General features: G+C 39.7%; 1 protein-coding gene across 2 annotated transcripts in view; it reads left to right on the top strand.

Annotated features, from left to right (window-relative positions):
- The first annotated feature begins 4,214 nt into the window (after positions 1-4,214).
- The window catches only part of slc25a26 (solute carrier family 25 member 26), a 74,418-nt gene continuing 63,486 nt past the window's right edge, over positions 4,215-15,146 (top strand). For both annotated transcript variants that reach the window (XM_084729331.1, XM_084729322.1), the window contains exons 1-3: positions 4,215-4,368; positions 7,699-7,855; positions 11,105-11,223. In XM_084729331.1, the coding sequence (XP_084585457.1) occupies positions 4,336-4,368; positions 7,699-7,855; positions 11,105-11,223 (309 nt within the window). In that variant the 5' untranslated portion in view covers positions 4,215-4,335. The remainder of the gene's footprint in view (positions 4,369-7,698; positions 7,856-11,104; positions 11,224-15,146) is intronic.

The following is a 15,146-nucleotide window of genomic DNA, read 5'->3' as shown; positions in this document are numbered from 1 at the left end:
GGTGCTCCCTGCAAATCTGCCCAGACTCTGGGTGCTTCTCATTGACCTTACACAGGGGTAACGGAACACTCCTACTCTCATCCCGCATGCTTTAAATGAACTTCTGTGGATAAATTCACCCACTGCTTGCGGGGCTTTCATCAAAAAGTCGTGGACCGTGTTGGTGCGGACCAGTTTCTGCTCTCTGCAAGTTCTTCTCAGCCTCAAAGTGCAAGATACACTCCTGACATGCATCTGGCTCAAATCATTCAGGAACACATTAGCAGTGTGGGGGTGATAAAAGGTAAAGGGTAAGATTTTTTTTTATCACTGCAGAAGGAATAAATAAATGGTTCAGCAAAGAGTCAGCCATCCTTACTTTCTCTTAAGATCTATAAAAATCTTTCAGAAGTAAACACACTTATTGAAAAAAACGATCCGAGGCAGTCCAGTCTTGTTAAGAAGCTTCTACAGTATGATTTCTACATTTTTAATGCCACCCTACGATTTGCAAACGGTCCACTGAGACTTACAGGAATACAGACTTTGGAGCACAAATGACAAAAATCCCAATAACCAAGGACGTGCTGTGACAGGGTGATAAATGGCTTTACATGATGGAACAGACAGGACTCTGGACACCACAAACTTGTCGACAACAAGCGAAAGAGAGAGAGAAAAAAAATCAATTTCAGGTATGGCATAGAATTAATGTGCTGTATTGACTGAACTGGGGGACAAAGTCTTCCACAGGGAGGGACTGTAATGTAAAAACACCAGTAAAATGACAGTGCCACAGTAAATAACCATTGCACTGGGAGACCTGGGGTAATTGTAAATGGGGGCAATTGTTACACTCTCAACTCCTCCCATCAGAAACAGGCTAGAGTGATGACACTTATTTTGCACATGCTAAGAACATCTCTTTCGCTGTCTGTGAAAAAGGAGCGGGATCATTTCATCTCAGCATGTGTTTAAAAAAAAAAAAATGAAGGTCTGAAGGTTACCTTGCGGATATTCAATATTTTTCTTCTCCTGTCTGAAGTTTAGATGACTGTGAATATAAACTGACATTTTTTTTCTTTAGGTTATTTAAAATAAACATAAACTATTCACCATATTCACACAGCAGCCATTTTCCTTTGACGTCACACCTGAGGTGGGAGGCTCAAATGCTGTTACTAAAAGGATAACTGTAGAAATAAAATGACCATTATGTGGATATGATGAATGCTAATGCAGGTGCCCCTAGCTAGCTAGCTTACAGACAAACAAGGTATGTCTATAATTATGTTTGACATACTTTTCTGTTAGAAAATTAGCGTATTTCACCAAATTTAATCTAAAGTTCCTTTAAACTCTTTAAACTAATATATACAAGAATTTTAACGTAAAACACAACAAACAATGCACTCTGAGTTATGAAGGAAAATGTAAAAAATGTTACTTGCCCCCGGTCTCCCCTCTGTGGAAGACCCTAAGTGCGTAAAACATGTTTAAATAACATGACTAAAATAGTGAAATATTCGCACTCTGAAGTCTATCTTATGAAATGCTGCATCAAGACAATAAAAGCGTGAGAAGCAAAGTCCTCTTGTCGTCCTCGAGACTAATACAGATCAAGACAGCAGAGACAGCAGCCTGGTCCACATCCAGCTGGGGCTCACATCCAATGGGATCCCTGTGAGACCCGCTTCAACAAGATGGATGACGGGCACCGAGCTTCAAACTGGGCGCACTCAGCCCAGACATCATTGGGTCCGGGCTGAATAAAGAGGTGGTGGCCCCTCGCCTGCTCTTCCCTAATAGGAGGCGCTGCCTGGCTGACAGCGGCCCATAAATAACCCAGTCGGCGTGTCACTGGAAAAGAACACACTCACCTGAGCACACTCACTCAATAGGATCACCAGGGACAGGTGCGATGCACGGGCTACAGTCATTGAATAGCAACGCAAGTGTGTGTGAAGGAAGGAAGGTCACTGAAGCACTTTTATTTTGACTATTATACATTTGTTTCTCTTTTCCACATCACTGAAAATGCATTGTGTCAGTACATGAATGAATAATACCGTATTTATGGTAACATTAAACCATCAAATTGAATTTGTGCCAGAGGATACAACCCAAAACATTTGAGATTAGCCCAGTTTAAATACACCGATATGATCTGCTTGAAGTTGTGAGTGGACAGGTCAAGTGAATCTTTAAAACTGAGAGGGTACGAAATTTTACATGATTCCAGTTTCATCAGGGTAAAAGAAATGAATGAGGGTACCAAATGACCGAATTGGGGAATGAAAATGGGCTCAGTCTGTTGCAAATGCAATGGTCATTTTTTGATCCCAGTCTGTCACTGGTGCAGGGGGAAATCAAAGAAACTTAGTTAACTCGATAACGTCACAATTATACTGCACTTGCAGGAGCATCTCATTCAGTCCAACTGAAACTTGTGTAACTGACAAATTCAAGAAAGTGTGTCTGCTCCAGCTGTGTCGAAGGTTGACTTTAACGTGGCCTTTTGATCCAACTTGCGTGTGAGTCTTTGGTCAAGTGGTGTACCATCACCCCATTAGGACAACACTACAGGCAACAGATGGCAACATCAATTGTTTAGTCTAGAGGAAAATACATCCTTCTTCAATGTTGAGAGGGAAAATTTGACTGTACCTTCACCAAATGTCCTATAATTCAACCCAGTGGCCAACCTGTTGCAATAGTCCAGCATTTTTCAGAACTAATGAACCAAATATTTCTAGTTTTTTATCTGGGTAGGCTGCAACAGCAGCTTGTTGCTCTAGGCCTCACAGCAGTACACTTTAGTGACCACCACGCATCCCCAAAACACCTGCGAGCCAAATGAGGTGGACCTGCTGCCACAGTTTCACTCATCACACGACACCAATGAGCCCAGAGGGGTGGCCAGTCTGCCAGAGACTGCTGAGGTGGAGCACACGGATGTGAACTTTTAACCAGTCGGCCATATAATTCCATTATAAGCATGAATAAACATTAAAATTAGGGTGTCTACATGTGAGGAAGTTAAATGGAAAATGTTAATGCCAGTGTTTAGTCAAATATAAAGCCAGTTTTGCAATGAAACTAAACATTAAATGTGTCAATTTAGGCACTCTTCCAAGCAAATACATATTATGTTAGTTAGAAATTTAATAAGACAAAATAAAAGAAAAAAAGATTGAGTCAAAGAATATTTGTCCGAACATGATTATTAGTGTGGGATAAAATTGTTCATTAATGTTATTAATCACTACAATTGTCCTAGTGCTGCTCAAACTGTGGGTGGTGCTGCATAGATCCACTGCAGGTGGAGCGTGGATGACCAGGGGGAAGATGGTGTGAAACTAACTCGACTTTGTATGATTTATGTGGGGAAAATAAACAAATTGTTTGCTGATGTTGTCATGCTGCCCTTTATTTCACTTAAGTTTTGATGATTAATAAAAACAATTGTGGGGTGTGAACTTTTTTCAGCTTATGAAGTGAAGCATGCCAGAAAAAGTTTGTCCTATGCAGCATGAAATGAGGCTCTGCTAAAAAATCATTTAGAGCCCTGTAGTAGTAGTAGCGGTAGTGGTAGTAGTAGTAGTAGTAGTAGTAGTAGTATTGTGGTTCCCTGTTTTATAGTTTATACCTAGATTTTAAATTCAAATTTTAAATTCAAATTTAAATGAAATACCATCCTGCCTCAGTCTGTTGTAATGAATCCAGTCAACTTCCCCATCTGAGTTGACTGAACTGATGATTGCCCCACTTTTTATAGTGGAGTTGGACAGTTATTCAACAGTTATTTCTCTAGACATTATTTAGTATATTTTAGACCTATACCAAAATTAATTTAAGACATTTAAGGCCTTTTATTAGTAAATATGAATTTAAGATATTAGACTTCTTAGGGGCCAGCCCCTCTGTACATTAAGAGGCATGTATGTAATATGTAATGAATATGTAATATGTCTTTAACTTTCAACCACTGTACAGTATCTATGTCTACTGAACAAGGAGCACTGAGACTGTATGGCTGCTTCTGTGTTTTCTTTTCAGTAATCATTTGCTCTGTATTTCTGTGTCATTTCTACACATAATCTTTACACTCCTGCATTTTGAGGTCTTTGTGGCATTTAAAAATCAATAAAGCAAATAATTTAACCTAATAAATGAAGTCTCAGAAGTGTTCTCGCTTCGACATCACGTGGCTCTTGACGTCACGCGGAAGTAACTCAACCAAGATGGCAGCGTCCTTGACAGGCATGTTTTGATTCCAGTCGAGAGTCAAACATGCTCAAAAGTAGAAAATTTACAGGCTGCACGACTGACAGGAAGAGATTTTGAGAGCGGAGGATGGAGAGACGAGAGTTTATCGCGTCTTTAGTGGTAAGATATCGATTTTGTACAATTTCATCATCAATTTCATAAACCAACCTCTAATTTAACGACATTGAGCGTTAAATACAACGGTTACTTGCAGTCGAGGACCAGTTTACCAGAAGTGCCGAGGCTGCGGACATATTTTGGTCGTGTTTTGAACCTTATTGGCCACTAAAGAACTTATTTCGGTGCAAAATAAAATATCAGACGAGGTTACACGGACATGGTTAAATACTGCAGCCACAAGTTAATTAATTTGAAGACCGTAATATAACACGTCGTCCTAGTTCAGCAGCTAGTCTACGTTACTTATGCAATAAAAATACAACATAATAACAGTCTGACTCGATGGGAGTTACAGTAAATACATCACAGGTAAAACAAGACAGAAAGTGTCACTAACAGCAAAGATATCGTCTCGTATTAAAGTATTTGTAGTGAATACTTAAAGATTATAACCAGCAGTTAAAGCAGTTACTGAGGATAAGAGCGTCTTTGTGAGTGGAGGCTGTCTGTGTGTGTGTGTGTGTGTGTCTGTGTGTGTGTGTGTGTGTGTGTGAGAGAGAGAGAGAGCCAGGGGGCGGGGCAGCTCTATACTTAAACAAATTACAAATCGGGACTAATTAATGCTCTTAACAGGCCAAAGAGGGAATGACAGAAGTGTCATCAGTTTAATAATAACAGAAGAATACATGTGTGGTAGGACTGTTATGTCACTGTCCAAGTGTTTGGGAAAATAAGAACCGTTTGTGTCTCATCACTGCAAATTGACCAAAATGAGACCCAAGGAAGAGCACCTCTTAGATGATGTGTCAAGACAGTAAAGGTGAAAGACAGACATGAGTGGTGGAAAGAAATACTGTGTAGTGCTACAACCAATGTGTTACACTTCAACAAAAGGAGGAGGACCCAAAAGCAGACAACAGGAGGGAACCAGCTCAAGAAAGGTTTAATGAAATGAAACAAATGAAACAAGGACTTACACAGATAAAGGGAGGTAAAAATCCAAGGTCCAACAAAACAGAATCCACAAAAAGGCAAACTCAAAAAACAGTCCAGGGGTAAAAAACATGGAAGAAACTCGGGAGGAAGACACAAGGGATGCAGGCTGACTGACGTAGAAACACACAACAAAGACACAGAGAAACACAGGGACTGAACAGAGAGAATTAATGAGACACAGGTGAGCAAACAGGTGAAACATGACAATCAAAAAGAGTGGGAAAAGAACAAAGACAGGAAGTAAAGACTAGACATATGAGGGAGAACCAAGACTACCAAAATAAAACAGGAAATCACCAACAATAACCAAAGCCATGACACAATGATTATTTTCATTGTTGATTAATCTGTTGATTATTTTGTAACTAATTGATTAGTTGTTTGGTCTTTAAAATGTCAGAAGCTTTTTTTTCCATAAGCCCAAGGTCACATCCTCAAATGTCTTCTTTTGTCCACAACCCAAAGATACTCAGTTTACTGTCATAGGGGAGTAAAGAAATGAGAAAATATTCACATTTGACAAGCTAAAATCAGAGAATTTGGACATTTTTCAGGAAAAAGGGCCTCAGAACAATTTATGGATTATGAAATTAGTTGGTGATTAATTAATAATATATTATTAATCTATTCATTGTTGCAGCTCCAATAGTGTGTGTGTTTAGTCCAAAGATTACCCTCTTTTACTGCTAGGAGTGTAACGGCACACAAAATTTACAGTTTGATAAGTACCTTGGTTTTAGGGTTACAGTTCGATGTATTTTCAGTCAACAGGGAGAGTTAAGGCACTGAAATATCGAAATATTGATAAGAAGAAAACAGTAGCAATTCCTTTATACAGAGCTGCACATCAGATTAACATTTACATGTGAAGATACAATGCAGCAGAGCTAAAGCATTTTGACCAGATGCTGAAATCAAATATTCTGTTACACCTTTAGTTATTGCACATGCATTATAGTATTGTACAGTGATAGAAAGTATTAGAAATGTCATAGTTTAACTTGATAACATTTATTTTAAGTTAATATATAGGCTACTCTTATGTGTAGAGTTTCCACCACAGACTCTTATCTTATCTTATCTTATCTTATCTTATCTTATCTTATCTTATCTTAGTGCTTTATTCTTATTAAACTGGCTCATAATGGCAGAGGCAATTGGCACTCAGTGATGAGACACCACTTCACTTACAGAAGACAAAATGTTTTCTAATGAGTCATCAGTGTCCACTGATGAAGGATGGAGGAACAAAAATGTTTAGTTTTCTTGTCTTCTGTAAAGCTCCTGTCACTGAATGCAACCCTCCTCTGTCATCATCACTTAAACCTATACTTACACTGCACACCAGTATTGTCAAAAATACTGAAATATCAGTAATATTCTCTCTCTTCGCAGTATTGATACTCTGCTACCAGCTGCACTTTCTTGTCGGTCTATTTTGTCTGCAACAGCAAGTTGACAGAAACAGCCTCCTCTTACTTACTCACAGTGCTGTCACTTGTCTCATTTGCTATATCTGTTGTCGTATTGTAGCCTTGATATATTTATCTTTTAATAAAAAAATCTAAAGTTTTATTCCTTCAGTGTTCAGTACCAGAGTACAGAATTGATAGTATATGGAGGAAACCCACACAGGTGTGGGGAGAACATGCTAACTCCACACAGAAAGGCTGTTTGTCCGAAACATGATGCAAACTCAACAACCTTCAACAACCTTCCTGCTGTGAGACAAAAGTGCTAATCACCATGCCTCTGTGCACTTCCCTGCAATTCCACCGCATTTATTTTACAATTGATTGAACTGACCTGTACAACTAGATCTACTTTACTTTAAATACGAAACATATGACCAGTTTATATACTAGGATACACTGTTATAGATTTACCTTCCCATCAGTATTTAAAATAGGTCAAGTGAGATCCTCCTTGATCAGCTGCAACATTAAAATGCTTCTACATCAGTAATAACAATGAAAGAAACTTTTGATATGTTTTACTGAAAACACATTTTTTGTGTGTACTGTTACTGTTACTTAAAGCTCCTCATAATTTTGGTTGTACAGCCCACATCTTAGGTGTTGGGGTTCAAAACATGACTTTAAATTATTACTAATGTTGTCCTGTGTTTGTTGGATATCTACATAGGCAACTGACCTGCCCTGCTAACCTGCTAACAACTTTATAATGACTTTATAATGGAGATAATATGTCAGTTTTGTGTTTACTGCTTGTTGTGTTACCCCCAGAAGGCCAAAAAAAAAAAGTGTAAGATCTGACTTTGTCCTCCGCCACTGGTGTGTATTTCATCTCACAAAGTGATTGTTGTCTCTCCAGGCAGGAGGCTGTGCAGGGATGTGTGTGGATCTGACCCTCTTCCCCCTGGACACCATTAAGACAAGACTGCAGAGTCAGCAGGGCTTCTACAAGGCAGGGGGCTTCAGGGGCATCTATGCTGGAGTCCCATCTGCTGCTGTCGGCTCCTTCCCCAATGGTAAGAAGCTCATTGTGACAGGTGGATATATGTTCTGATGAAGGTTCACTGTTTAGTATTGTGTGTAACTGATGTTCTCCCAGAGGTACACGCCAAACAACCAAGATTCTCCTTTGTATGGGGTCATTGTGAGATCTAACCTGGCACTGTTTCCTAATATCCACAAAATAACAGTTTAAGTCGGGTGTTTAGAGCATCTTTTAACTGTTGCACATTAATTTATTTTGTTTACTTGTCATGCCTGAAGTCCCAGCACAGCGATAATGAGTTAGCATGCAACTTTTGTTGGCTTGTGGCTGTGGGTAGTAGTTCACACTCAAATTAATTTTATTTCTTTTCTTTGTTTTGTAGAATCATGCAGCTTGCATCCTCATTAACAAAGTTTTTATTTATGTGTTTCTTGGTGAGATAAGACTCTTGTTTCTAACTTTTAAGGAAATTTACTTTTTGTAATGTACACTGAGAGCAATAAGAAGGACCTGCATTTTAATTTGACATTTTTGAGGACATAAATCTATTTACAGTCACATTAATATTGTGGAACCCTAAAGGGATAGTTCACATTATTTGAGGTTATGAGTATTACAGTAGATGGCAGTCAGCACGCCCCAGTATGGAGAAGCAGCAGTTGTAATGGTGTATTGGTGTTGGAAGGTAAGCAATGTACTGCTGTGGACAGGGTCAGCAACAGAATATCCTTCAGCCTCCTAAAAAAATACCAACTTAAAAAATCTACATCAGTTGAAGTGTATGCTATATTTTTACTGCTTTATGTTGCTGTCAGAAAGACTTTTCTGGCAGGAACATCTGTTATAAAAGTCAAATGTGGACCTCTCTTGTTTAACTAGGCTCCATTGGCAAAAACAGTAATTTTTTAGCTTGAAGTACACAGGAGTTGCTGGTCTACCACTGCCTTGTTTGTTTTATTGTGTGGCTTTGTGAATCTGAACTATCTTTTTAAAACACAGACGTTACACAATAACACCAACAAACTTAACAGATCGAGGCAGCGGTAGACCTGCCACTCTCGTGTCCGGTGAGGTAAAATTATTTTTTGCTAATGGAGTCTGGTTGGTTTGGAGAGAGCAATATGTGGCTATAGTATAGGAGTATATAATATAGTGTACACTTAATCTGATATCAGTGTTTTTTAGATAAGTTGGTGTTGTTGACCCTGTTCACAGCAGTACATTGCTTAGCTTCCTCCACCGGAACTTCCAATGCTTCTCCAAACTAGGGGCGTGCTGACCACCGTCTACTGTGACTATCAAATAGTGCTTCATACAACTCCACTTTAAATTATCCAAACTGTCCCTTTAAAATGATTGCTGCTGTGAGACTCTTCTTTAAATGGAATCTATGCAAAACAAAAATCTTTTCGATGTTTTATTGCTATCTGCATTCTAGTCTTTTCCATAGAGAGGTAATCCATTCATCACGGTCAGCTTGAGTGTCAGTTTCAACACAGCACTGCATCCATAAACAAAGTTTTCCAATCTGTCTTACTGTAAATGCACCAAGTCATTTTGTCATTTCAACTCCACCGCCAGTAGACTTTTGAATGGAAGGACTTATAAATACAGAAACCGTTAAAATCAGTTTGAGGCTACTCTATTTGCGTACTGTAGAGTGCAAATAGAAGCACTGGACCTTTCAGACATACAGTTGTGTCAGTATGGCCGAAGCTTAAGCCCTTTTCATGAGCGTATCAGAGTGAGATTGGTGAAGATGAGACATACAGTATTATGCAAAAGTTTTAGGCAGGTGTGAAGAAATGCTGTGAAGTAAGAATGTGGAGGACATACTATCACTTCCAGGACTCCTTACTCTTCTTTACGCTGAAGATAGTTCCTAATGACATTAGCTGTATGTTTGGGGTCGTTCTCCTGCTGCAGAATAAATTTGGGGCCAATCAGACGCCTCCCTGATGGTATTGCATGATGGATAAGTATCAGCCTATATTTCTCATGCATTGAGGACACCATTAATCCTGACCAAATCCCCAACTCCATTTGTAGAAATGCAGCCCAAAACTTGCAAGAACTTCCACCATGCTTTACTATTGCCCGCAGACACTCATTATTGTACCGCTCTCCAGCCCTTCAGTGAACAAACTACCTTCTACAGTCAGATATTTCAAATTTTGACTCATCAGTCCAGAGCACCTGCTGCCATTTTTCTGCACCCTATTTCTCATGTTTTCATGCATAGTTAAGTCGCTTGGCCTTGTTTCCATGTCGGAGGTGTGGCTTTTTGGCCACAGTTCTTCCATGAAGACCCGTTCTGGCCAGACTTCTCTGGACAGTAGATGGGTGTACCTGGGTCCCACTGGTTACTGTTAGTTCTGAGCTGATGACACTGTTGACACTGACACAGTTTTGAAGGGAAGTAAGCATAATGTGCACTAAGTTTCCTTGGCTGACCTCTGCGTCTGTGGTCCTCAGCGCTGCCCGTTTCTTTGTGCTTCTTCAAAAGCGCTTGAACAGCACATCTTGAAACCTCAGTCTGCTTTGAAATCTTTGCCTGGGAGAGACCTTGCTGATGCAGTAGAACTACCTTGTGTCTTGTTCCTGTTGATCTGTGACATGAAGAGTTTAGCTGCTCCTCAGCCAGTTTTAAGTCTCCTACACAGCTGTTTCTGTTTCAGTTAATGACTGTGTTTCAACCTACATATGAAACTGATGATCATTAGCACCTGTTTGGTATAATTGATTAATCAAACACCTGACTATGATCCTACAAAATCACTGACTTTGTGCAAATGTACCTAGAAGAATTGATGCTGTTTTGAAGGCAAAGGGTGCTCAAACCAAATATTGATTTGATTTAGATTTTTCTTCTGTTCGCTCACTTTGCAATTTGTAAATTGATAAAAATAAACAAATTTTATATTTTTGAAAGCATTCTTACTTTACAGCATTCATTCACACCTCCTTAAAACTTTTGCACAGTACTGTATGTTGTTGGTTTGAATATAATCTGATTTGTTGCTGCAGTTTGTGAATGAATTCGACATATTTGCAGGATGAATGTATGTGACTAATGGCAGTAAGAAAGAAGTGAACTCTATCCACACAAGACACACTTAACTTTCTCTGCTTTTACCTTTGTTTTACATGCAGACAGACACACATACACCCACATGCTCACACCTCAGTTTCTCCCCTGTCAGTGGTAGTGAGGGATATTAATTGCAGTATGCTGGTTGACTAATGGGCCTTAAATGGCTGTGGTTCTGCTTGGTTACAGCCGCTGCTTTCTTTGTCACCTACGACTGCACAAAGTCCCTGCTCGGTGCTGGCGGACTGCTAGCAGCACCACACGTGGCACCTGTCACTCACATGCTGGCTGCCTCCCTGGGAGAAATAGTAAGTCTTGCAGTCCCTCATTCTCCTAACTTTTTTTCTCCTCTCATCCAGGGCTTGAAATTAACTTTTTTCTTGCAACTGTCTTCAATTTTACTTTCAGCTGTTCCATACTTTACAACCTTTGTCCCAAATTGAAATTTTTTTTCGTTATAAAACTGCCTTTTCCTTACAAGTACAATAGGTTGTACAGAATTAAATTTTAACCATGCAGTTTTTATTTAGACACTTTTACCACACATTAGATGGCATGTAAGAGAACACATTTACTGACAAAAACCCAATATGGGGCAGCTGAATTAGCACACACAACTTCTCTGGGATAGATATTATAAGAAAACAACCTTGAATAACACTGCACATAGACATTTTTACAGTGTTCAATTTTCGTTATAATGTATACACGGAGCCAAATGATACCTACCCCTCTCTGCTTACCAAGGCTGCAGCATGTGGGGAAAATACTGATTTCTAATAACGGATACCTGAATATGAATGCAGAATCTGTAGGTATATGGAAATGCACGTGGATTCTGACTCGCCATCAGACAATAGCTGGTGGGTTGAGAAATAGAGAAAATGCAGACTCGGCTGCCCTCAGGTCTAACATCACTGCTGCTAGATTGATGGATACATCTTTTCTGAGGTAAAAAAAAAAACAAGCACTACATATTTTTGAAAAAGTTACCCTAAAACTAAACATATATACATGCAGCATTAATGAATAAATAGAATTACATGTCTATATCATATGATGTTAACTTACATACAAGGATGTTTTGTGGGGTGAGTGAGAGTTCAGAGTTGACTGAACTATAAGTCATTTACATTTGCTGTAGGACTATAAATATGTTGCTTTAATAAGTTTTGTTTTTTTCAGGTAACAGTTTCAATTTATCCATTAAACTACTTTTAAAGTTTCTGTACTGTGCCAGAATTCTCCCAGATACCATATCCTTGTGTCCCAGGTGCTATTTTTATGCCTCCACGCTTGCGACAGCCATGGTCAGAAGCATTATGTCTTTGGGTTGTCTGTCTGTCCGCCTCTCCCATTCTTGTGAACACAATATCTTAACTACGCCTTGAGGGACTTTCTTTAAACTTGTCTCAAATGACCACGTGTGTTCAAGGATGAACTGATTAAGAATTTGGTGGTCAAAGGTCGAGGTCAGTGTGTCCTCAAGTCTGTTCCATTCTTGTGAATGTGATATCTTGGGAACGCCCGGGTGGAATTTCTTTAAATTTGGCACAAATGTCCACTTGGACTCAAGGATTGAACTGATAAGAAATTGGTGGTCGAAGGTTGAGGTCACTGTGACCTCATGTCCATCCCAGTCTCATGAAAACGATATCTCAAGAACACCTTGATGGGATTTCTTCAAACTTGGCACAAATGACCACTTGGACTCAAGGATGAACTGATTAGATTTTGCTGGTCAAAGGTCAAGGTCAGTGTAACTTTAAGTCGGTTCCATTCTCATGAACGCAATGTCTCAGGAACTCCCGGAGGGAATCTCTCCAAATTTGTCACAAATGTCCAAATGGAGGATGCAGTGATGACATTTTCAGTTCTCACTGGAGATTATTCACTGGAATCATATATGTCAATATGGTGATTAAAAAACACACCTTTTATGAAATTCCTTGAGAGTATTCACCACATATATAAGTTTGGACATCTGGACAAACACGGCTGTAAACGGAAACTTGATCGGTTGGTGGAAGAACACAACTGCGAGGCACCAATTCTAGTTACCCTCCTTTCACTGTGCCAGTGCACTTTTCAAGTCATGTTTATTTGTGTAGGCCTAATTGATTCTCAGTTGTTCCATTATTAGAAAGCCAGCTGCTTTATGCACTTGTTGCTCTTCCATGAACTCGCTCTTCCCTCTTTGTTTCTTTCCCACCACTGTAAGTCCCAAATGAACGCCACAGCCATGTCTGTTAGCGTTATTGCCTTTCAGAATTCACAGGCCAGTATGCATCAGGGCAGCAGGGGAGGTGGGGGGTGAGTGTGCGGTTTTGGCTGAAAGCCCCGGGGTCCAGCTGGGTGAGTTAAGGGGGCTTCCTCAGGACTCTCCCAGCATTTCCCCCACTAGCTGGGTAAATAAGATCTCATTACTGCCTATTGACTCATCTACTTTCCCAGCACAGGCCCCCAGACTCTGCCAATTTAGTCTGGGGAATTCGGGCTTGAAACCAACAGCAGCGCAATTTCCTCAGCCCGTCCTCTTCCTATCACTCGCAGTGAAGCACAGAATCTAAGCCATATGGGGGCCATGCGTATTCACATTGGCATGAAGGGGTATAGAGGCATGGGGGGTATGGAAAAAGGGATGCCCCCCTGCTATACCGACATGGCTTTCTGCAAAATACTAGGTTTTCAGTATTCATGGCTTTTGGATGGATGTAATTTAGCCAAGTTTTGCATGTTTATGAAATGGAATTATTCCACATGGGAGGGTGTTCACTGTCCCAGAGTTTGTGTGTCTTCATATCTCACAGTGTTGAGAAAGGGACACATGTTACTCTTATGTTTGCACAAATTCAATAAGTGTTTCATCCTGTTTTTATTATCTGGTCATCATAATCAATGCAGAAGTTACTGCAGATGTCTCGCCTAAAAATCAGTGCATTTTTCTACTTTTTGTCTGTGGCGCGGTGTATATCAGTGCGAAAGGTGAGGCTGAGGTTGCGGCTACCTTTAACCCCTTTCCCGCTGTTCTGGATTTGAGCACATCAAAGGGGCAAATCCTCGGGAGTGGAGCTGAGCAGAGCAGGGGCGGTATCCCACTGCATTCTGGCAACTGGATACATCTTGTTCAAAGAGAGTAATCTTCAGGCTTAGCCATGAAAGGCCTACCCTGGTGCTGCCCTATGCAAGGCCTAAACGCCCGCGCTATGATGCAATGGCTGCCACATATGATTCTGTGTCTCCTCAGTCATTGCTAATGGTTTTAATTAAAAGTTACTGCACTGACATAAGCTTGACTAAGTTTTGGCCAAGTGGTGCAATTTGCATCTTATGTCTAGTGCTGAAACAATTAGTTGATTAGTTGACTGATTTTCTATCAATCAGCAAGATTTTGACCTTTTGACTTTGGACAATACAAACAATTTTAAGACAGCAGCATGGCCTCTGGTAGTAGTTGAAATAATTGTTGCAGCCCTAGTTTTGTCTCTTCATCATACATTTTGAGTCCTATGTTTTCCTTCAGGGCCTACGATAGTTTATTGCATCATTTTGGTTTGTGGTGGTTTATTAGTTCTGTCTGGGTTGATTCTGCGTCTGCCAAACCCTTCAAGCAAACACAAGAATCTCATATTGTCACATAATTTAAGTGCTGTGAAGGCCCTTTTCAAAATGGACACCCCACAATGCTAAATGACTATTGTGTAGGATTTAGTGGCATCTAGCAATGGGCTTGCAGATTGCAAACACACTGTGTGACTTTCCTTTTCCAAATGTGTTGGAGAAATTTGTGCAAAATCCCAAAGTCTGTATCTAGAGTAGAGGCAGACAGATGTATTATTGGCCCAATATTAGCCAAACACAGCTCGGCATATAAGTTGTCCTATATTTATTTATTTTTTTTAACTGAATATAATGCAGATTGTTTTTATTTTTGATTTTTCAAGGCAGCAATATATGTATGTTATCCTTTTCCTTAATTCAAGTTGTTCTATTTGTGTTTCTGTTATTTATAATTAGTTATAATTATTAGAAATGCCAATTAAAGTTTCCTGTTTTTGTGCCCGTATGTCATTTTGGATTTTATGTATATAAATAAAGGCTATCAGCCAGTAAAGATATATCAATAGCGTTTTTTGTTTTTTTATTTTGGTACACCCCAAATATCAGTATCTGCATCGGCCCCCAAAAATCCAGTACCTAGAACCAGTATTTGGTTTGACCATTTTGGGCT

This window comes from Lutjanus erythropterus, chromosome 2 (genome assembly GCF_056507025.1).
Source record: "Lutjanus erythropterus isolate fLutEry1 chromosome 2, fLutEry1.hap2, whole genome shotgun sequence".
In the NCBI taxonomy this organism is placed as follows: domain Eukaryota; kingdom Metazoa; phylum Chordata; class Actinopteri; order Lutjaniformes; family Lutjanidae; genus Lutjanus; species Lutjanus erythropterus.
Note: the sequence above shows the minus strand (reverse complement) of the source record. Positions and strands in the feature narration are given on the sequence as shown.